This window comes from Procambarus clarkii, chromosome 13 (assembly GCF_040958095.1).
Source record: "Procambarus clarkii isolate CNS0578487 chromosome 13, FALCON_Pclarkii_2.0, whole genome shotgun sequence".
In the NCBI taxonomy this organism is placed as follows: domain Eukaryota; kingdom Metazoa; phylum Arthropoda; class Malacostraca; order Decapoda; family Cambaridae; genus Procambarus; species Procambarus clarkii.
Window position 1 is genome coordinate 4,156,927 of NC_091162.1, and position 21,943 is coordinate 4,178,869.

The 21,943-nt window shown below is 44.0% G+C and overlaps 1 protein-coding gene across 1 annotated transcript in view; it reads left to right on the forward strand.

The window, feature by feature from the left end:
• LOC123750645 (mRNA (2'-O-methyladenosine-N(6)-)-methyltransferase) overlaps positions 1-21,943 on the forward strand; it is a 221,183-nt gene that overhangs the window by 93,649 nt on the left and 105,591 nt on the right. Inside the window, exon 5 of the mRNA XM_069323555.1 lies at positions 29-186. Coding sequence (XP_069179656.1) covers positions 29-186 — 158 coding nt within the window. The remainder of the gene's footprint in view (positions 1-28; positions 187-21,943) is intronic.

The following is a 21,943-nucleotide window of genomic DNA, read 5'->3' on the forward strand; positions in this document are numbered from 1 at the left end:
AAGTGCTACTTTCCTTGTGATCTTGCAGGGCCATGGAACACAAGGTGGGCTACCAGTCACAGTGCTGGAGTGTCTACATAAACATTTCAGTGTAACGTTTGAGTGTTTTGGGTCTCCCCTCAACTGCTACTTTAGACAATACTGCTCAGCGTTTCCAGACACAGATTCCTACTTTGGCTCCAGAGGGTGAGAAGATTGCTTTATTACCAAATGCATATTCATCAGAGTTGTTAGGCAGTAATATCTTGTTATTATAGTTGCATGAGGTACTATATCTTGTTACTATAGTTGTGTGTACTGGTAATATATCTTGTTTAATGTAATTGTGTGTGAGGGTAATGTATCTTGTTTAATATGGTTGTGTAAGGATAACATATCTTGTTTATTATAGTTATGTGAGAGGGGCAATATATCTTGTTTATTACAGTTATGTGAAAGGGTAATATACTGTATCTTGTTTATTATAGCTGCTTGAGAGGGTAATATATCTTGTTTATTATAGCTGTGTGTGACAGTAATATATCTTGTTTAATTTGGTTGTGTGTGAGAGTAATATATCTTGTTTAATATAGTTGTGTGTGAAGGTAATGCATCTTGTTTATTACAGTTCTGTGTGAGGATACTATATCTTGTTTTCATGGGGTAGCCCCGTCGGCTCCCCAGAGCTATCCAGCTATCCAGGCTGATATTGCTAATGTCAGACTTTGGCATCAGTCATGTGTATGGAGTTCTTAGGCCTACCGGGGACCATGAGCCAGAACCTGGGCTCCCTTCAGAGAGGCATGAGGAGCAGTGACCTATAGGAACCCCATGTGGTTGGAAGCATTCTATATCTGCCATCGACTAGCGTCAGGCACCCAGAAAGATCAGCATCCCAAAACAAACCCCTATTCTGGTTCAAAAATTGCTGCTGAGAGCTGAACTAGTAAACAGAACTCCCCAAACAAAAACGAGCTAACAAGCATGACGTCACCACATTGCCGCACTGCCATCTGCTCAATTCCCCCTTCCTGGGAGAGGGGAAGAGGGAGCACCATACCCCTCGCGCTGGCTACCCAAGACCCCAGTTCTGAGGCTGATGCGCTAGGCAGAGATCGTGTGCTCTGGTTCCAGACTTGGTCTCAGCTCTGTGCCTTATGGTGTGGTGGCTGTCTTATCGGGGATGTGCGAGCCAGGGGTAATTCTTCAGTACTTGGGCTGCAAGCAGCTAGGGTTCCCTTTCCTAGGTGCCCAGTAAGTACTGCCTTTGGGGCTTGGGGTCACCTTCCACAGGTTCCTTGGGTTCTGCTGCTTGACTATTTACTGCTTGGTTTATGACCCCCCCTTTGTGTGTTAGGGTGTTGACTCCTTTGTTCGCCTTAGGGCAGGAGGAAGTTTGCACTGGTAAGGGACACAGGGTACTGCGCAGCTTGTTTTCACCAATCATAGTGGCCGGCTCTGTTCCACCTAGGTATTCTGTCCTCTTGCGGAGTTTTCTTTTTTCTTTTTGTTGCCTCCCTGGTGGGGGGGGTCTGCGTTGGTTATTGCCCCCCCCCTATGTACTGCATACTCTTCTCTATTCCGGTGGTACCCCCTGCTAGGTCCACGTGAGTGTACACGTCCCGGGGGTTCAGTTCTTAGAAAGTTGTTTGGTACACTTGCCCGCCAGTTAGCAGTACACTGCCTGGGCTTTCCTGAGTGTGAGTTCTGTCTCAGGACCCTGGGAATCCCCACGGGGGCACGCGGGTCCGATGGATGTGACCCCTCGAGTTTCCCCTCGCTTTGTGCGAGTTCAAGGGTTGCTCTGTCCCCTTGTCTCAAGCTGACTCTCACTGTTTTTGCCTCCATCTGCTGCCTGTTGGGTCGGTGGCACCTTCGACCCGGAGTCTTGCGAGTTTTGCTTGTTTGTGACTCATTTACCCAGTCCTATGCTGACTATGCAGGTGCAGGCAGCCCAAGCATTGCACATTGGGTTCAGGTAGTTGCAACGCGCTAGGTTGTTTGCTCACTGGAAGCCCCGAGGCTGCCGTGTTTTGGTTGTTCTGACCCAGGCTTGGGGGTGTTGGTCACTTCTTTCTTTTTCCGTTTGTGCCCCCTTGTCTATCCCCCTATTGTGGTTTAGTCTGGTCTCCCCCCCCCTTCCTCCCTGTATTTGGATCCGCACCATCTATGGGTTTTGGGGTCAGGGTGGGGTTTCGATGGGTCTTGAGACCCGGGCGGTCTTGGGGATTACTCCTTCCAGGGTAGCGACGGAGGCATCCGAGCCTTTTCCTTCAGCCGTGACGTATGGGTCTGCCAGTGGGCTCGCTCCCTTAGTGTTTATCCGGCTGCCCCAGCTTTTTCTTTTGAGGCTGGGGGTTTGGGGGGGACTGGCTCAGCCCAGGGTCCTGCTGTGGAGGTTCCCAGGGCTGGGGAAGGGCCGACTTGGGGGCCTTGGGCCCCGTTGAACTCCACCAGGATTTTTCTACCCCCCCCCCTCCCTGAGTGGGGCTTGCAGTTAGGGCAGTGGGGGTTTCCTTCCCCCCTCCCATGTTCCCCTCGTATCGGGGCTCCTGCATGACTATTGGTCTCGGGTGCGGCTGTGCCTTTATGAGTCTTTGTGATTTTGTGCTTGCTTCTGTTGGATCTCAAAGGTTCAGGAAGGTCTTCGATACTTCCCTTATTATTGGAACATCTGTCGTCTTCCGGTGAAGCTTACCTCCAGTCCTTTTTTTCTCATTCTTTTGTAATTATGTCTTCTCTCTGTGCTCTGTCACGGCATTGAAAATATTCCTTAAATATTCCTAGTTAACTCCCTCCCCGCTGAGCGGGTTGTGCGGTTCGAACCTCGTGCATCCTGCGCATTCATCCTGCGCATATTAAATTCAACTAATGAGGTGGTAGAGGTACTTGGAATGAAGGTAGAGAAACTAAACCTAATTATTATTCTAATATATAAACCGCCAGATACAACGATTGAGGAATTCACAGAACAGATGCACAAAATAGAGAACATACTTGACAACCTAGCAAACCCAGCTCCAGATATTATCTTTCTTGGAGATTTCAATTTACCGAGTCTAAGATGGAGAACGGCAAACACAAATATCATAGCAGGGAATGACCCGGGAAATAACCAACCACAGGTTAGAGAACTTTTGAGATTCTGTGACAAATTCTCGCTCAATCAACAGATTACAGAACCAACTAGGAACGAAAACACACTAGACTTGTTATTCACAAACAATGATGAACTAATCAGGGATATCACAATCTCAGATACTTCATACTCAGACCATAAGCTCATTGAAGTGCGAACTAGCATAAATAACGGTAGTAGGTCTAAGAGACCCAACAAGCGAGAAGGAATATTCAATCAATTCAATTTCAACAATAAGAGGATTGACTGGGAAAAAATAAATGTAGACCTTGCAACCATTCAATGGGAGACGGTCTTAAGCGACAAAACTCCCACACAGGGAATAGCTCAACTGACAGCTGAAGCTTACAAGGTCTGCTTGAAGCACGTACCTGTGAGGAGGGGCAGAAAGAGGACCACTCTAGAAAGAGAACGGAGACGACTGTACAGGAGAAGGAAAAAAATAACGGAAATGCTTCGGCAGACACAACTATCACAAGCAAGGAAAACAAGCCTAAGCAGGGAGATTGAGGAAATAGAACAAACGTTGAAGCGATCATATGAGTCTGAGGAAATGGAATTGGAACAGAAAGCTATACAAGAGATAAGGAAAAATCCGAAATATTTTTTCACATACGCAAAATCAAAATCCAAAACCTCGACCAGTATTGGACCGTTAATTACAAATGAAGGTACGTACACAGAGGACAACAAAGAGATTAGTGAAATTCTAAGAAGCCAGTATGAGGCTATGTTTAGCACACCAATAAACAACATGAAAGTTGATGACCCAGACAGCTTCTTTATGAATGACATTCAAGCTGCAGATAATATAACGGATATTACCACAAACTCGGAAGACTTTGAAAGAGAAATTGATAATATGCCTATGCACTCAGCTCCTGGGCCTGACTCATGGAATTCAATATTCATAAAGAAATGTAAAGTACCAGTAGCGAGAGCACTCAGCGTAATATGGAGAAAGAGCCTGGATACAGGGGAGATACCAGCAGCACTTAAATCTGCAGATATAGCTCCGTTGCACAAGGGGGGGAGTAAAGCCTTGGCAAAAAATTATAGGCCAGTTGCACTAACATCACACATAATAAAAGTGTTTGAAAGAGTGATTAGGAATCAAATTTCTAGTTTTATGGAAAACAATGAATTGCACAATCCAGGACAACATGGATTTAGAGCGGGAAGATCCTGTCTGTCACAGTTACTCAACCACTATGACAAAATCACAGAAGCCCTAGAAGAAAAGCAAAATGCAGATGTTGTATACACAGACTTTGCAAAGGCGTTCGACAAATGTGACCATGGGGTGATAGCTCACAAAATGAGGTCAATGGGAATAACTGGAAAAGTAGGACGCTGGATACTCAATTTCCTGTCGAACAGAACACAAAGAGTAACAGTCAATCAGATAAAATCCAGTCCAAGCGATGTTAAAAGCTCTGTACCTCAAGGTACAGTCCTTGCACCGCTACTGTTCCTTATTCTCATATCTGATATAGACAAAAATACACGCCACAGCTTCGTGTCGTCCTTTGCAGATGACACAAAAATCAGCATGAAAATTACCTCTGCTGAAGACATTGAAAAACTACAAGCAGATGTCAACAAAGTTTTTGATTGGGCAGCAGAAAATAACATGATGTTTAACAGTGATAAATTTCAGGTACTCAGGTACGGCAAAAATGAGGATCTGAAACATAATACAGGGTACAAAACACAATCGAATCTTCCCATAGTAGGAAAACAGCATGTCAAGGATTTGGGAATAATGATGTCCGACGATCTAACGTTTAGGGAGCATAACCAAGCAAATATCGCGTCAGCCAGAAAAATGATCGGATGGATTACGAGAACTTTCAAATCCAGGGATCCCATCACAATGGTTGTACTCTTCAAGTCACTTGTGCTGTCCCGTCTCGAGTACTGCTCAGTACTCACTTCCCCCTTCAGAGCAGGAGAGATTGCTGAAATAGAGGGAATACAGAGAACATATACGGCACGCATAGACGAGATAAAACACCTAAATTATTGGGATCGTCTCAAAGCTCTCCAAATGTACTCTCTAGAAAGGAGACGAGAGAGATACCAAATAATATACACCTGGAAAATACTGGAGGGTCAGGTCCCAAATCTACACAGTAAAATAACAACGTACTGGAGTGAACGATATGGAAGAAAATGCAAGATTGAACCTGTGAAGAGCAGAGGTGTCATAGGCACAATCAGAGAGCACTGTATAAACATCAGGGGTCCGCGGTTGTTCAACGTCCTCCCAGCGAGCATAAGAAATATTGCCGGAACAACCGTGGACATCTTCAAGAGAAAACTGGACGGTTTTCTAAGAGAAGTTCCGGATCAGCCGGGCTGTGGTGGGTACGTGGCCCTGCGGGCCGCTCCAAGCAACAGCCTGGTGGACCAAACTCTCACAAGTCGAGCCTGGCCTCGGGCCGGGCTTGGGGAGTAGAAGAACTCCCAGAACCCCATCAACCAGGTATCAACCAGGTATTCGCAGTGGGAGTCTGTTTTGTTTATGGATGGTGTACATAAGTGTTGGTGTTCCGCGTCCTTTTTCTCTCTGGTGATTCGCCGCTCTCACTCCTCTTATCTCTCCAGTCCAAGCCCCGTTGATACTGGGGGTGTTCTGGATTACAAATATGGGGAGGACGCCTAGTTCTTTTCTCTGCAAACGGGTGTGTGGCGCCGCATCCGCCTCTACCCTACAGGAGTCCCGAGGTGTTCCTTCAAGGGTCCGGGGAGTTCTTCCCGGACGGGGTGTGTCTGCTCGCCTGGGTTGGTTCTTTCCTGGCTTGCCAGGTTTGGGATCCTGGTTTCCTGGCTTACCCTGCCAGTTGACGCATTCCTGATCTCGTAGTGTCACTTCTCACGGGTCTCGCGTTGGAACCACAGTGTTTCCGATCACCTGACGAGCTCGCTAGCATTGGGAAGTTTTCTGTATGGCAGACATTCCATCTGGTTCCTGGCCGGCTTGGGTTTCTGGCTCTGCTTTTTCGGTGTTCGCACCCGAGGTTTTCCCATGGCTCCGCCTCTTCCCGTGCTTGGTCGGTCCATGGCAGAGCTGGTTCAGTTCTGCCTCGAATCTCTCATCATCTGTCGGTGTTCAGGTGGCTTCATTGGTGGTGTCCCACCTGCGTGCTTCGTCTTGGCGGCGGTGTGGGTTTTTTTTTGGTAGTCCTTTTTCTTTTTGTTCCTTCGTTCGTAGGTTTGCTGCATTTTGTTGGCATGGTCTTGTCCTTTTCCTCTGGAGGTTCAGGGCCGTCATCTTGCCACATACTGTCGCTTTGTCTTGTTCGGCGCTGGCGGAGCCGCTGCGGGTTGCTTCGGTTTTGGTGTTTCCTCTGTACCAATTCACGAGCTCTGTCTGTCGTGGCTCACTTCTGGGCCTGCTCTGGCGTCACTTGAGTTGTCCTGGTTCTTGGATTGGGTGCTCTCTTCTTTTCTCCTCGGTTTTTTGTTGCCCCTTCATTTCTGGATTGTTTTCCGAGGCTCTTTTCATATTGGCGTTGGCATCTGGGGTCGGGTCGGTGTGCTTCATGCTCTCCTCCGGTGCCAGGGCTTCTGCTATTTTGGTCCTCGTGATGGGTTTGTTCCCTTGCAGCCGTCTCCTTCCTTTCTGGTGCAGACTGACACGGATGCTTTCCAGAGGGGTCCTTGGGTTGTTGATGTTTGGTTGGTCAGGCCGGGGGTGCATCATGTGATGTGTTTGGTTGCGGCGCTTCGCCGTTCTTTGCATACCCCGGCTGCTATGACTAGGATCATGCTTTGGGTTGCTCCGATTTCCCTTCTTCCCTGTTCCAGGGTGCAGTTATCTCGAGTTGTCCGCAGGGTGGTTCGGTCCAGCCAGCCTGCAGTCTAACCCTGTGCCCACGACATTTGTAGGTTGGCTACACATTCCTTCGTTGTTGTTCCTGGGCCTTGTCGGGCCTGTGTAATTACCTAAGAATTACCTAAGTGTAGTTACAGGATGAGAGCTACGCTCGTGGTGTCCCGTCTTCCCAGCACTCTTTGTCATATAACGCTTTGAAACTACTGACGGTCTTGGCCTCCACCACCTTCTCACCTAACTTGTTCCAACCGTCTACCACTCTGTTTGCAAAAGTGAATTTTCTTATATATCTTCGGCATCTGTGTTTAGCTAGTTTAAATCTATGACCATTTGTTCTTAAAGTTCCAGGTCTCAGGAAATCTTCCCCATGGATTTTATCAATTCCTGTTACTATTTTGTGTGTAGTGATCATATCACCTCTTTTTCTTCTGTCTTCTAGTTTTGGCATATTTAACCCTCAAACCGCTAGGGGCCCAAATGGAATTCACACCCACAGGCGCAACAACAACAAAAATTCCAAAAAATTCTTTCGTCTTATAGAAGTGTTCATTTTTGTTCCCTGATCACGGAAAAAAATAACAAAAAAATCGTAGGTGGCATATTTTAGCCGCAATAGGGTAGGGAAGTGTGGCAAAAACAGGGCGTTGGCAGAGCCTTCGCCAGACGAGGTCTACTCCGCCCGAGCTGTCAGACGGCAGTTGCCACAAATATATTATTACCTAGTTATTTCAATGTCTCTGATTGTTTTTTTCTTAGTTTTTTTGCAGTAATATTATTCCATACAGTGAATTGTGGTATATTTATATTATAAAATGTGTGAACCATCGCTGTACTCAAAATTATGGTGTGCATATTAGTGATTCAATTATTATGTTCATAAAACAATAAACAAATAGTTTTGCTGTTGTTACACTATATACACAGGTTATATATAAGTATTTGCATGTTTTGTACACCATAACGAACTACTAAGTTGGTCTTGTGAGTCAAAAAGCAACGAGGAGTGAAACACCAAACACCAGCGAGCCACTCACTGCCACTCCCTCCCTCAACACCACCTCACTCACCCTCATTCACCTCCCACAATACTGTTTCTGTATTTATTCACTATACGCAGACATTATATATACGTATTTACATGTTTTGTTCACCATAACTGTACATCTAAGCTTGTATGGTGAGTGAAGGCCATAAGACGTAGCTACTCACACAGTCAGCTGATCGGCGGCGGCCCTCAAGGCCAGACGCACTAATATTTGTCCTCCAACAATATTGTTTGTGGTGTTATTACGCTATATACACACATTATATATAAATATCTACCTGTTTTATTTACCATACCTGAACAAATAAGCTGGTACGGTGCCCAAAGACCATAGTGGCCATCAGTAAACACCATGCCAAGTCGTGCAGACGACACTCCTCCCTCACCAAAATGGCGGCTCCCAACCTACTCCTCTCGCTGTTATCTCACACTATACACACGTTATATATAAGTATCTACATCTGTGTTCACCATAGCGAACCACTAAGCTGGCATGGTGAGTGCAGTCAATAAATGGTGGCCACACACAGTCAGAAGACGACACCACAACCCTCCCTCCACAGCCTTACTCCTCCCTCCGTGGAGCACAGCGCTAAATATCACCACAATCCTGCTATTATCAGAATCCTGGTCAGTTTTATCACAGTCAGGGGGCTTCAGTAATACTATCACTGCTAAATAATAGCAGTATCATTTATATTATTGTATTTGTAGGCGATGCTGTGGTCACAAGCTGAACAGCGGTGCTGTGAGCTCGTGCTGCGTGCGCCAGCCTTGGTGGCTTGCTCAATACTGACGCTGTAACACCCAAGAATGTTGGCCTGGATTTTTTTTTCTAGGTGGCATCTGGCAACTATCGGTCGTGGCTGTACTATAGCTGCCCCTATCCCAGGCGGGGCATTTAAATTATAGCGCTAGACACGAAATCATATATAAATGATGTGCGCGGTTTCGGTTTTGTCACTGATATCATTTATATATGATATGCGTGGTTTGAGGGTTATTGCCTCTAACCTCTCCTCGTAGCTCTTGCCCTTCAGTTCTGGGAGCCACTTAGTAGCGTGTCTTTGCAACTTTTCCAGTTTGTTGATGTGCTTCTTAAGATATGGGCACCACACAACCGCTGCATATTCTAGCTTTGGCCTAACAAAAGTTGTGAACAATTTCTTTAGTATATCGCCATCCATGTATTTAAAAGCAATTCTGAAGTTAGAAAGTGTGGCATAAGCTCCTCGCACAATATTCTTTATGTGGTCCTCAGGTGATAGTTTTCTATCTAGAACCACCTCTAGATCTCTTTCTTTATCAGAATTCTTTAAAGATTTCTCACATAATATATAGGTTGTGTGGGGTCTATGTTATCCTATTCCACATTCCATAACATGGCATTTATTAACATTAAATTCCATTTGCTAAGTGGTGCTCCATATACTTATTTTGTCCAGGTCATCTTGAAGGGCATGACAATCATCTAAGTTTCTTATCCTTCCTATTATCTTAGCATCATCAGCAAACATGTTTATATAATTTTGTATACCAACTGGTAGATCATTTATGTAGACAATAAACATCACTGGTGCAAGAACTGAATCCTGTGGTACTCCACTTGTGACATTTCTCCAGTCCGATACATTGCCTCTGATTACTGCCCTCATTTTTCTATCAGTCAGAAAAATTTTCATCCATGTTAGAAGCTTACCTGTCACCCCTCCAATATTTTCCAGTTTCCAGAACAACCTCTTATGTGGAACTCTGTCGAAAGCCTTTTTTAGGTCCAGAGAGATGCAGTCAACCCAACCATCTCTTTCCTGTAAAATCTCTTTGGCTCTATCATAGAAACAGTAAATTCGATACACAGGATCTTCCAGATCGAAAACCATACTGTCTGTCTGATATTATATCATTTCTTTCCAGGTGTTCTACCCATTTAGTTTTGATTAGTTTTCCTATACTTTCACTATTACACTAGTCAATGATACAGGTCTATAATTGAGGGGGTCCTCCCTGCTGCCACTTTTGTAGATTGGAACTAACCAATCTACATAGTTAGCCTGTTTCCACACGTCTGCTATAACTCCTGTACACAGGGATGCCTGAATGATCAGGTGAAGTGGAATGCTGAGCTCAGATGCACATTCTCTCAGAACCCATGGTGAAACTCCATCTGGGCCAACTGCTTTGTTCTTACAGAGCTAATTTAGCATATTTTCCACTTCATCTCTAGACACTTTTATACGCTCTATGTTGTTCTCTGGCATTCTTATCGTATCTGGTTCTCTGATGATTTCATTTTGTACAAACACACTTTGGAACTTTTCGTTTAATGTTTCACACATTTCCTTTTCATTTTCCGTGAACCTGTTTCCCATTTTCAACCTCTGGATATTATCCTTTACCTGCAATTTGTTGTTTATGAATTTGTGGAATAGGCCCTGTTCTGTTTTACATTTATCCGCTATCCCTTTTTCAAAATTTCTTTCTGCCTCTCTCCTTACTGCAGTATAGTTGTTTCTCGCATCTTTGTATCACTGGTATGTTTGGGGTTTGGCCTTTTCCTATACTGATTCCTTTTCTGGGGGAAGCCCCGTCGGCTCCCCGGAGCTTTACCGGCTGATATGCTAATGTCAGACTTTGGCATCAGTCATGTGTATGGAGTTCTAGGGCCTACCGGGGACCACGGCCAGAACCTGGCCCCCTCAGAGAGGCAAGGGGAGCAATGGCCTATAGAAACCCCCGTGTGGTTGGAAGCATTCTATGTCTGCCATCGACCGGGTCAAGCATCCAGAAAGGTAAGCATTCCAAAACAAACCCCTATTCTGGTGAAAATTGCTACCTAAAGCCGAACTGGTGAATAGAACTCTTCAACAGAAAACAAGGAAACTAGTATGACGTCATACGTCACCGCGCCGCTGTCTGCGCAGCTCCCCCCTCCCCGGGAGGGGGAAGGGGGAGCCCCAGACCTCACACGCCGGCTATCCACCCATCATTTCTTCGGCTGATGCTATAGGCACTGGTTATGTGCTCCGGCTCCAGTGGTTGTTTCAGCACTGTACCAAGAGTGTGGTGTCTGTTTTCTAGGTGGTGCGTGAGCCGGGAGTGATTCTCCAGTACTCGGGCTGCATGCGCCTAGGGTTCCCTTCCCTAGGTGCCCTGTAAGTACTGCCCTTGGGGCTTGGGGCCACCTTCCACAAGTTCCTTGGGCCCTGCCCCTGCTTGGCCGTTTACTGCTTGGTTTTCGGCCGCTCTTTGTGTGCTCGGGTGTTCTGTCTCTCCCTTGTTCGCCTTAGAATAAGGGGCAGTTTTTGCACTGGTGGGGCGCAGGGTACTGTGCAGCTTGTCTTTACCAATCATAGCGGCCGGCTCTGTTCCGCTTGGGTACGCTGTCCTCTTGCGGGGTTTTCTTTTTCTTTTTGTTTATCTACCTGGTGGGGGGGGGTCTGCCTTCGTTCTTGCCCCTTGTGTCCCTTGTGTTCTGAGTATTTTCTGGTGGTACCCCCTGCTAGGTCCCCGTGAGTGTACACATCCTGGGGGTTCAGCTCTTAGAAAGTTGTTTGGTAGCTTTGGGTGCCGGTTAGCAGTACCCTGCCTGGGATTACCTGAGCGCGAGTCCTCTTATAGTAAATGCTCGGGACCCTGGGAAACCCCTGGGGGCGCGCGGGTCCGATGGATGTGACCCCAGAGTCCTCCCCCTCGCTTCCAGCGAGTTTGAGGGTTGCTCTCACCCTTTGTCTCTGGGTGATTCTCTGTATTGCCTCCGTCTGCTGCCTGTGGGGTCGGTGACACCTTCGACCCGGAGTCCTGCGAGTTTGGTTGCTCGTTGTGGCTCGGTTACCCAGGTGTGCTGACAAAGCGGGTGCGGGCAGCAGGGACTTTGCATTTGAGCCTTGGTGGTGGCAACGTTCTCGTGGTTTCCTCCCCGGGAGCCCCGGGGCTGCCCCGTTGTAGTTCGTTTTTGGACTTGGAGGTGTTGGTTGCTTTGGTTCCATCCACACCCCCTTGTCTTTCCCCTGGATCACCCTTCCTGCCTGCATCCGGTTCCTTACCGTCTGTAGGTTCGGGGCGGGGTTTTTGATGGTGTTGAGACTCGGGCAGTCTCGGGGATTTCCCCTTCCGGGTGGTGACGGGGGCATTTGAGCCTGTTCCTCCAGCCGTGTTGTATGAGTCTGCCAGTGGGCTCCCTTCCTTGGTGTTTTCACGGTTGCCCCGGTTTTCTGGTACGGCTGGGGCTTTGGGGGAACGGGTCGGCCCCGGGGCCTGTCGTGTAGGTTCTCGGGGCTGGGGAGGGGCTGACTTGGGGGAGCCTTGGCCCCGTTGGACCCCGTGGGGGTTTTTATCCCCCTCTAGGCGGGGCTTGTGGTTACGCGGAGTGGGGTCTTTCCTCCCCACTCGCCGTACGTGCTGTTGGGCGTCGGCCCCTCCCCGGGCTCGGTTCCTTGGCCTTTGAGTCGGTTGGTTCTGTCCTGTGGGTGGATGTTTCCTCCCACCCCTTTTTGGGACGGTGTTTTCGTCATGTTTCCCCGTTCGATGGGGTTCTGCGTGACTTCTGATCTCGGGTGCGCCTGCGCCTTTGTGTGCCTTCGGGACTAGTGTCGGCTTCTGTGTTCTCGAGGGTACGGGAAGGCGTTTCGCTACTTCCCGCATTATTAGAACGTCTGTTGGCTCCTCGTACTTGTCGCCCTGTTGGGCTACCTGTCGCCCTGTTGGGCTACCTGTCGCCCTGTTGGGCTACCTGTCGCCCTGTTGGGCTACCTGTCGCCCGGTTGGGCTACCTGTCGCCCGGTTGGGCTACCTGTCGCCCGGTTGGGCTACCTGTCGCCCGGTTGGGCTACCTGTCGCCCGGTTGGCCTATCTGTCGCCCGGTTGGGCTACCTGTCGCCCGGTTGGGTTCCTTTTTGGGCTCTTTGCTTCTTTGGCCGTTTTTTTTTTTATTGTTCCTGCTTCCTCTTTTGGCTACTTTTCTCGTGCAGTAGTCCTGGCTGGCGCCTTCCCGCAGAGCGAGTGTGCGGTTCGGCCAGCGTGTTATGCGCATGCGCCGTGGAGTTTGTTTTGGTCTCGGTGGTGTTTCAGTGCTGGTGTTTTGCGCCCTTTTTGCTACAGTGGAAGCAAAAGAAGCCTCTCGTTCTTCTCCCTGACTGCGGTATGTGCCCCCTGGCGCCGGGGGTGTCCTGGTTCCCAGTTGTGGGAGGACACTGCGGTTTTCCCTGTGTCATGGGTGTGGACCGCCTCCTTCGCCTCTCCCTGCTCTCCTGGGGGTCCGGCTCTGGCGTCTTCACCTGGCGGTGCTCCCAGGTTCTTCTGGGCACGGTTGAGTCGTGTCAAGTTCGTGCCACCGTTCGCCAGGTGAGTTTCTGCGGTCTGGCGTCTTTTGGCCAGGCGCTGGATGTGGAGTTGTTTATATACCTGTCTTTATTTAAGTATATTTTTGTACGACTGAGACCGTTCGCACACCAGTGACTGTCCCTTTTTCAACCCTTCCTGTCCCCCTCATGTGCATGTTCAACCCATGCTGGAGTCATTCAGGGGACCCTCCTTTTTACTGTTGTGGGGTGTGGGGGTTGTAGGGTTGGTTCTGTACTCACCTGGTCAGGCTCCTGGCTGTGCTTGCAGGATTTGAGCTCTGGCTCTTGGGTCCCGTCTATCTGGTTGAACTTGCGGGATAGTACCAGTGGAGTGCAGTGGTGCTATTGGCACATTTGGGGAACACTGTATTACCATCAGTGGTCTGTGCTTGTTACACGACCTACTTGCGAGCATAAGCCTTCTTGCTGGTTTGTCCTTGGTCTTCCAGGGCGCACTAGCCTGTTTTCGTATGGCAGTTCCGGCCCGTCCTGGTTGAGGGGGTATGTGGGCCGGTGGACTGCTGCTAGCAGCTGCCTGTTGGGCCACCCTCTGGCCGGTCTAGCCTGGTCTTGGGCCGGGCTTGAGGTGTAAAAGAGCTCCCAGTACCTCATCCAGCAGGTATCGAGCGGGGTTTCTCCGCTGTCGGTTGCCTGGTGCAGGTTTTTGGGCCTGCGGGGTTTTGTCGTGTCTCCGTTGAGTCACGAATTCGTACGTACTTAACTTTTAGATACTAGTATACTGACTAGTAGGGAATTCCTTTAAAATAAATGAAGCTAAAAAACAAACTTAAATATTTCTTAGGCCTAATATAGCGCACACATATTATATTAGGCTTCAAATATCGTATATTAGGCCTAGGAAGGTTTGGTTAGTTTAGTTTGTTAAAGCAACGCAAGTAAAAAATAGGCTTCCAGTTTGTCAAACTCAATAGTTTTCATTTTGTTCTTTCTAATTTCGTTGTACGTCAGTATATATACTATGGTCCTCATTGTTACTATAAGTACTACCTAAACAGGAGGATGGACTGTTATATAGATAAATAGATAGATATAGGGGAGTACCACCTCTGGTTGCATTTGTAGGGACCCTCGACCTCAAAGAAGACGATAGGTAACATCCGGAGGAGCCTTGTCCAATTGTCCACTCACTTACACTCACACATTGTCGTCTCCTACCTACCATATATTGTGTATTTTGTAATTATATTTTATATGAAACTTTATTACACTAAAGGGGTTACAACATTGGTTACATGCAAGGTATAAGGCTAGTTGTCACAGGTTTTCTAATTCTTCCTGCTCCTCAGATGGAGGGCAGGAACCATGGATGCAGTGTGTATTTCCTCTCTGTATCGCCACACTAAGGCACTGAAAGAGGAAACTGGGGACTCTAGGGGTCTCTTGTTGTTTCAATTACCTAGAACCCAGCTCCTTCAAAAAACTTGCAGCAATTTTACCCCAGGCACCAAGTGTCTCTGAGACAATGGGAACAAAATTGTAATGGTGATCAAGTTCTCTGTATTTACAAGACTTGGCTGCTTCCAGTGAGTTGCAGTGCTGCCCGAATGGGCAACACTGAAGTCAACATAGGTCTTGGCTAAAATTGAAATGCACGTGTAGCCCACACCAACTGTCTACCATTCTTCCAGGGGTTCACTGTGATCCCATCTGGGTGACCAACAGGCTCATCAGAGTTGCAGGGCATTAAGTAAAGAGGTTCTCTCTCTGCTGGACAACCAGCTTGGTAAAGCTCCTCTTAATACAGTAATGTCATTTACCTCGCTGTGTCTTGCAGAGATTTGAAGGTTCTCTTATTCCATCCTATCATTTTTCTAGCTGATGCTATATTTGCTTGGTTATGCTACTTTAATGTTAGGTGGTCAGACATCATTACTACCAGATTCTTTACTTGTTGCTTTCCTATTATAGGCAGATTTGATTATGTTTGGTAACTTGTATTTTGTTTAAGGCCTTCAATTTTACCGTACCCAAGTACAGGGGTACCTCAGTTTAAGAGTTTAATCCATTCCTGGAGACAGTTCATAACCCAAAACTCGTAACCCAAAGCTAATTTCCCCATAAGAAATAATGGGAAATGAATTAATCCTTTCCTGACTACCCAAAAACCTCACTTCAAACTAAATTTTATACCTAATTCATCAAAATCTACACTACAAAAACTATATTCAAATTATTACTTACCATTGCTGATGACTGCTCTTGGCGTATGGAAGATGGTGAGGAGGGGGAAGAAGAAGAGGTGTTACTGTTTGGAAGGGGAGTTCCCTTCCATTATAACCTCAGGCAGTGAAGACCTCTCAGGGGTGCATTCTCTGCCACATTTTGCCTGCATACCACTAGGTCCTGGTTGTGGCTCACTGCTCGATGTTCTCACATCTGTCCATGGAAGATTGTTTTTCCCTTCCTCACAAGATGTCTCTGTAGTGAGGCATCACATTGTCATTGAAAAGATTAATCCAATGGCCTACTACAGCTTTCTCTGGGTGAGTCTTTTCATAGAAGTTTGCATCTCTTCCCACATCTGACATTACTTCTTAATAGTTGTGGAAGGGACATTCACTACTGCCTCATCCTCCTCCACTGGAGAAACATCCTCAGCTGGTAATGATTGGTTATTTCCAGACAGATTTCCTGGTATATTATTATTGTTTGCTATTCTCCATATAAGACTGGGCAGATTGAAATCTAGGAAGTGAATATCTGGTATTTGATTTGCCAGATTATTGAGATTATTCTCCATTTTATTAATCTGTTCTGTAAATTCCTCAACCTTTACATCTGGAGGTTTGTATATGAATAATAACTAAGTGTATTTTCTCTATTTTTACTCACAGTACCTTAACCATCTCATTTGTTTAGTTAAGAAGCTGAGCATAGAAGGTCCTCTCTAATATACAAACCTACTCTTTCATGTGACCTATTTACCCTAGCACATCTATATAAATTATACTGTATTTCGGTGTCCAAGTCGTACAGTAATAAAAACCCACCCATTGCTTCACGAGCCATTTGATCTGCTTGAGTCCAGGCCAGGCACAATTGAATGGGCACCAGTACTTAATTAAGTACCTGGTTATTAATTGATTGGCAGGTTGTGTTCAAGAAAAATTAGTATAGTAAGGCATACCATGAGCTTTGGAAAGGGAAAACTGTCAGCCTGCTAACAGGAGTCAAAAGTCACCTGCTCCTGTACCCACCTGTGTAAAACGTAAAACTAGTATGGTAAAGCTTACCATGAGCTATGGGAAGGGAAAGCTCTCGACCTGCTAACAGGAATAGAAGTCATCTGTTCCTGTACCCACCTGTTTAAAAAAAAGGGGGGGGGATAAAGGGAGATGAGGTAATTGAGAGAAAGAGGGGAAGGGGGAAGATTTGTAGAGGAGGGAGGAGAGAAGAGGCCCAGGCACTGCCTGGTACCCCCTCTAGTATCCTATATCTTCCATACATTTGTTTACCCCCATGGTGCAACCCGTCCTCAGACCAAGTCCATTCTATCAAGCGGTTGACCCCAAAGGCACATTCATCAATTTTAACATTCTGTTCATTCAAAACAGAACTTTTCTCAAGTTTAAATTAATATTATTATTATATATTAGCATATTGTACATATGTAGGCACTGGTTAGGTGTTTGGGTTCTGTTGGCTATTATTTGTATTTATAGTATGTGGGTGAAGGATTTACAGCATTGTGGTTCAAACAAAAGTCGCCAGCGAAGCACTTTTTTCCAGAAGTTTTCGGATGTCATCAGTTGAGTCGTGTGTAAACTTCTTGTCATATATAACGGGTTTGGCGGGTACATGGAATGGACTTTGGGTCTTTGTTTGGAGGATGGGCTACATGGCGTGTTCAGTGTTTCTTATAGAGTGCAGGGTTCTCTGTAGCACATGATGCCCTCCAAGAGTTAGGGGGTGTAGGATGATTATTCATCTATATGAAACATTTTAGCCACTAAAACACGGAAGTAATGTTGCAATATGTGAAGCATACGAGGTGATCACTGCCATGTTAAGCCGATAGCAAGACTATGCTACTTTGCATGTTGTTTATAGTACAAAAATAATTGTTTTGTAATAATGGTTACATGTCTGACTCAAGAAAATATTTATATGCAAACAGTAAATAAATCCAAATGCACATTTCAAAATACTGTAGTTATATATTAAAAAAGGTGCTAGTGATAGAGAAGAAGCTAGCATTTCTATACAAGGGCATATTAGAACCATTTTGATACCTAAATACTTCTATTTTTTTTAATAAAGTTGCAAACAGATTGCTATTGTATATTCAGACAGACAATGTGAGGGAGCTTTCTCTCATTACTTGTACAGTACAGTGTTTGTCTCCTATAGTGCATCATTTTTAATTGATTCCAATATCATTTAGCTGTCTTCAAGTTATTCCATTTGTTACTGAATACCTTTATATATATTTTATTGCTCTTTTGTTTTCCATAATTAATTTATATTTTCATGTGCACTCTTTCTGTTACTTCCCACACATCCTATTTCTTCTAGTGTGTAAATTACACTTTTCAGCATATGGAATATTCTTCTTAGTGCATAAACCATTGGTTGTTAGCCCTTGCACTATGCCTTCTAATGTGTAAATCAGTGTTTCTCAACCAGGGTTCCACGGAACCTCAAGGTAACGAGAGATTCCACAAGAGATAGTGATAAGTAGGCTAATTCTAATCTTATGCAAATGTATTTTTGAGACATTACTCTTGTTAAATGAAAAATTGAACACAATAAAGATATAAATCATCATCTTTCAGTTGACAGTGAAATCCATGTGTGTTTATCTAAAGTATGACCTGGAATTATTTCAAGAGTACAATGGTTGTTGTTTAGCCTTTACACTGGTTTCTAGTAGGTAAATCATTGTTCTTCATTACTTACACTAGGGCTGTGCAAACATTTTTTTAGCTTCTTTTCTTTTTCTCCCAGGTAGTGCATATCTTGTCTCACTGATCATCAGCTAATTTGTTCAGCTGTACCTAGAAGTTTCGTACATGTTATACAAAGCTTCACATTTTTTTTCTGTATACCTAAAGAAAGTATTGGGTACATGAAGTAATAAAATGATGTACATAAATTTATAATCTTGCTTCTACATAAATGCTAATGGCATGAAACAAGTATAGTTAACATGTATGTTAGCACCAAAAAATTAGAGTGCAGTGCCTTTGTTATAATTATTATTAGCAGCCAGAGGTAACTTGATCAGCTCTACCCATACCTTGCGATGATTTCGGGGCTTAGCATCCCCGCGGCCCGGCCTTTGACCCATGGCCATTATTTGTACATGTTTTTCTTTGGTAGATTTTCATACAGTGTTACTCCCTCTCGGTTAAAGTTTTTGATGAAACTGCCTCCTATGATACTGATCATTGTATCAATTTTTGGGTTTTGTATTGCTATCCTATATGATATATGGGAACTCTTGAATATTCTGTTCCACAGTGCTCTACAGCCAGCCTGGCTAAGTTTCTTTTAACTTTTTCTTTCTAACTTTCTTTTCGATACTTAAAATATTACTGGATTGCAGAGTTTATTTTAATTTATGAGAATGTTATCCTTTCTAGTTAAATGCATATATTAATTGGTTATCAAATATTAAGTGATATATTTCATTCTGTGAATAATCTATTAAAATCATTTTCGAATGTCTAGTTCCTTGACAGACATCTTAAGCCATATATATGGAGCCCACTCATCCTTGTGTTCAAACATCTCTTCATGTAATACAGTATTTGTTTGCTTAGTGGAGGCACATCATTCATGTATTTAAATTGTGTGTTTAAGATTCATATTCTAACCTGTTCTCTCAAATAGTACATCACATTTTGATGTAAAAATCCTCAACGTCAACATATGATGTACTATAAATCATAGCAGCTCGCTAAATTAACAGGCTGTTAAATTTTTTATTCGTGGGTCCATCGGATAGGTTTGGTAAGATAAGGTTCAGGCAATTTAGTACAGTACATCGTTTTTGTGACCTTGTGACGACTCGAGAGGACGGGCTGCATATGCACTACGTATGTGATTGGTCCATATGGGTTTCCAATACTTTTTTTTCCCATGTGCACCTTGATTGTAGTACAGTACCTGCAAATAGGTGTGCAGTTTGAGGGTTAATGGATGACAGTTTGTTATAGAAATGCTATGAAAATTAGCATAATTGGTTTGTTAAGCCGAGTGCAATAGTTAACTAGTAGGTTACTTGTACATTTTAGTGTACAATAATATTTTTTGTGTAGGCTGTTTGCATCAGACACAGAGCAGCTCATATTATTGTATAAATATTTTAAACGTTTTGACATAGTTAATTTGTATATTATGTGGTGTATGTTATACACTATTATGAGCTCATTATTTTATAAATATCAAAGTTTTCAACATTGGTAATTGTTTTATTATATGGTATCATATATGTTATATACTACTGTATTATGTAAATATTTATTGTGTCAGCAATACAATGGAAAATAGATTTGTAAATCATGGATAATAATTGTAAATGTTTTATGACTTCTATATTGCATAATTATGTAATGTATGTGCACAAAAGGTGATTTTAATTATTGGTTTTGGAATGTGTGTGTGTGCACAAGTATATTACTATGTTTTCTAGTCAAAATGTTATATATAGGAATGCCTTGTTAATACAATAAAGATTGATTGCAGGCCTGTTCTTTGTTCATGACCATTTTGCCGTTGTATGGTGAAAAAAGTTAAGGAAAAGGAAGTAAATTTGATTAGGAGTGCCTTTTGTAATATAAATCATATTTATAATTAAGATACCCTCTGTTTATAATGAATGTACATGGACTAAAATATGCAAAATGTAGAGATTGAATACAACAGTGGTGGAAACATTCCAAATAACTCTTAAAGAGTATGGAAAGATGCTTGCTAAATAAATAGTACATGAATTTCTCAGAAAATGGATTTTGGGTAAGTCCAGTATGACGTTATGGGAAGTGAAGAAGAGTGGTGCAGTGGTAGTACATTTGCTCCGTGTGATGCAAGTGATTGTGTTTGGGTTTGAGATCTGGTTAGGAAGGATTGACTGGGTATAAATCTTTTACTATTCATCCAGCAGTAATTAGGGACCTGTTATTAACTAAATTGATATTCATGGATCGGGAAATCTCTAAGCCTGAAAATAGGAGTCAGAAGTCATCTACTCCTTTATCAATTAGCGTAAAAAAAAAATGCAGTGGGAAAAAACAATTAGTTCTCATAGCCGTGCTGTAACTTGACATGTTCCTGCCCTGGTACTTTTCTCTCCTAAGAAATTATTTAAATATGGAAGAAGAGGCAGAATTGGTTGAAAAAAGTAAGCAGCAGGCAGAGGCATTTGGTATTAGCACCAGTATTGTTTTAAATATAAAGAAACGAAAATGCAGATTTTGGAGTTTAATGCAGAGAAAGCTGGCGGCATAGGAAGAATGTTAAAGAAATACAACGATAAGTTATATTAAGCAAGCAGCAGCTTATAAATTGAACATGCAGCAGTGAGGTGTGTTTCACATCTTATCAGTGTTGAGCATATTAAGGCAGCAACAGGGAGACTAGTCTTTAACATTGGCGTTGAGAAGTTTAAGGGTAATGCTGGTAAGCTGCAGTGTGTAGAAAAGTCAAAACTAGTAGGTGAAATATCTGATTAAATATTGAAAAGAAAATGACAAGGGTATTGTATTTCTGATGATAAATTTAATGTTTCAGAACTACAATGTTAATGAAACTGGTTTAGTGACAGGTTTACCATCTGAGACTTGCTGGCTTGGATGGAGTAAACTTACTGGCTGCAAGGTTAGCAAAGAATATATTGAATCTTTAAAAAATCTCTTTAAAGATTCAAAACCCAAGCCATAGCATATTGTTTTGAGGCCTTACATGAAACTGCAAATAATATCTGAAGTTACATGCAAACTAGGTAGTAAATTAGCACCTGGCTATAGTTCAGTTCGTTCATTATGCACATTATACCAACCATGGGTTTGTGAGCGACCACTTTAGGCTAAGAGACTTAGGCTAAAGTTGGTGTACTTGTGCAGTGAACTTGTTTCACAACTGATTTGGCTATTATGCACCCTCCTTTCCCCCACCATCCAATGGGAAAATTAGACAGCCACATTTACTACCTGCAGTTAGCAAACTGCCAAATATTTGGCTAAAATTTCTGGTAGTAGATCACTTTGAATTAAATAGGTACTCATTTCTTGAACATTTGTTATAGAATTGTCTCTAAACTCGCGTATCTTTCCGTACTCCATTACATAGTGGCGTAGGCTGTGTGAATAATTTTGCCGACATAGTTTACATTTGGTCAGGTCTACATCTTAGGTCTACAGGACTGTTGACAAGCATTTCCTTATGCTCTTCATTTCTGAATCTTCGTTTTTGTTTCTGGACATTGTTACTGTCAGAATCTTGAAATTATTTGGTCTTCTCTCACATTGCTTGTGGGGACGTCCCACCTGCCAGCCAGACTCCTGGAGGTAACACATGGTCATCCTGTTTAGTAAAATCCATTCTATGTTAAATATTTAATATTTTTCTTTTACCAA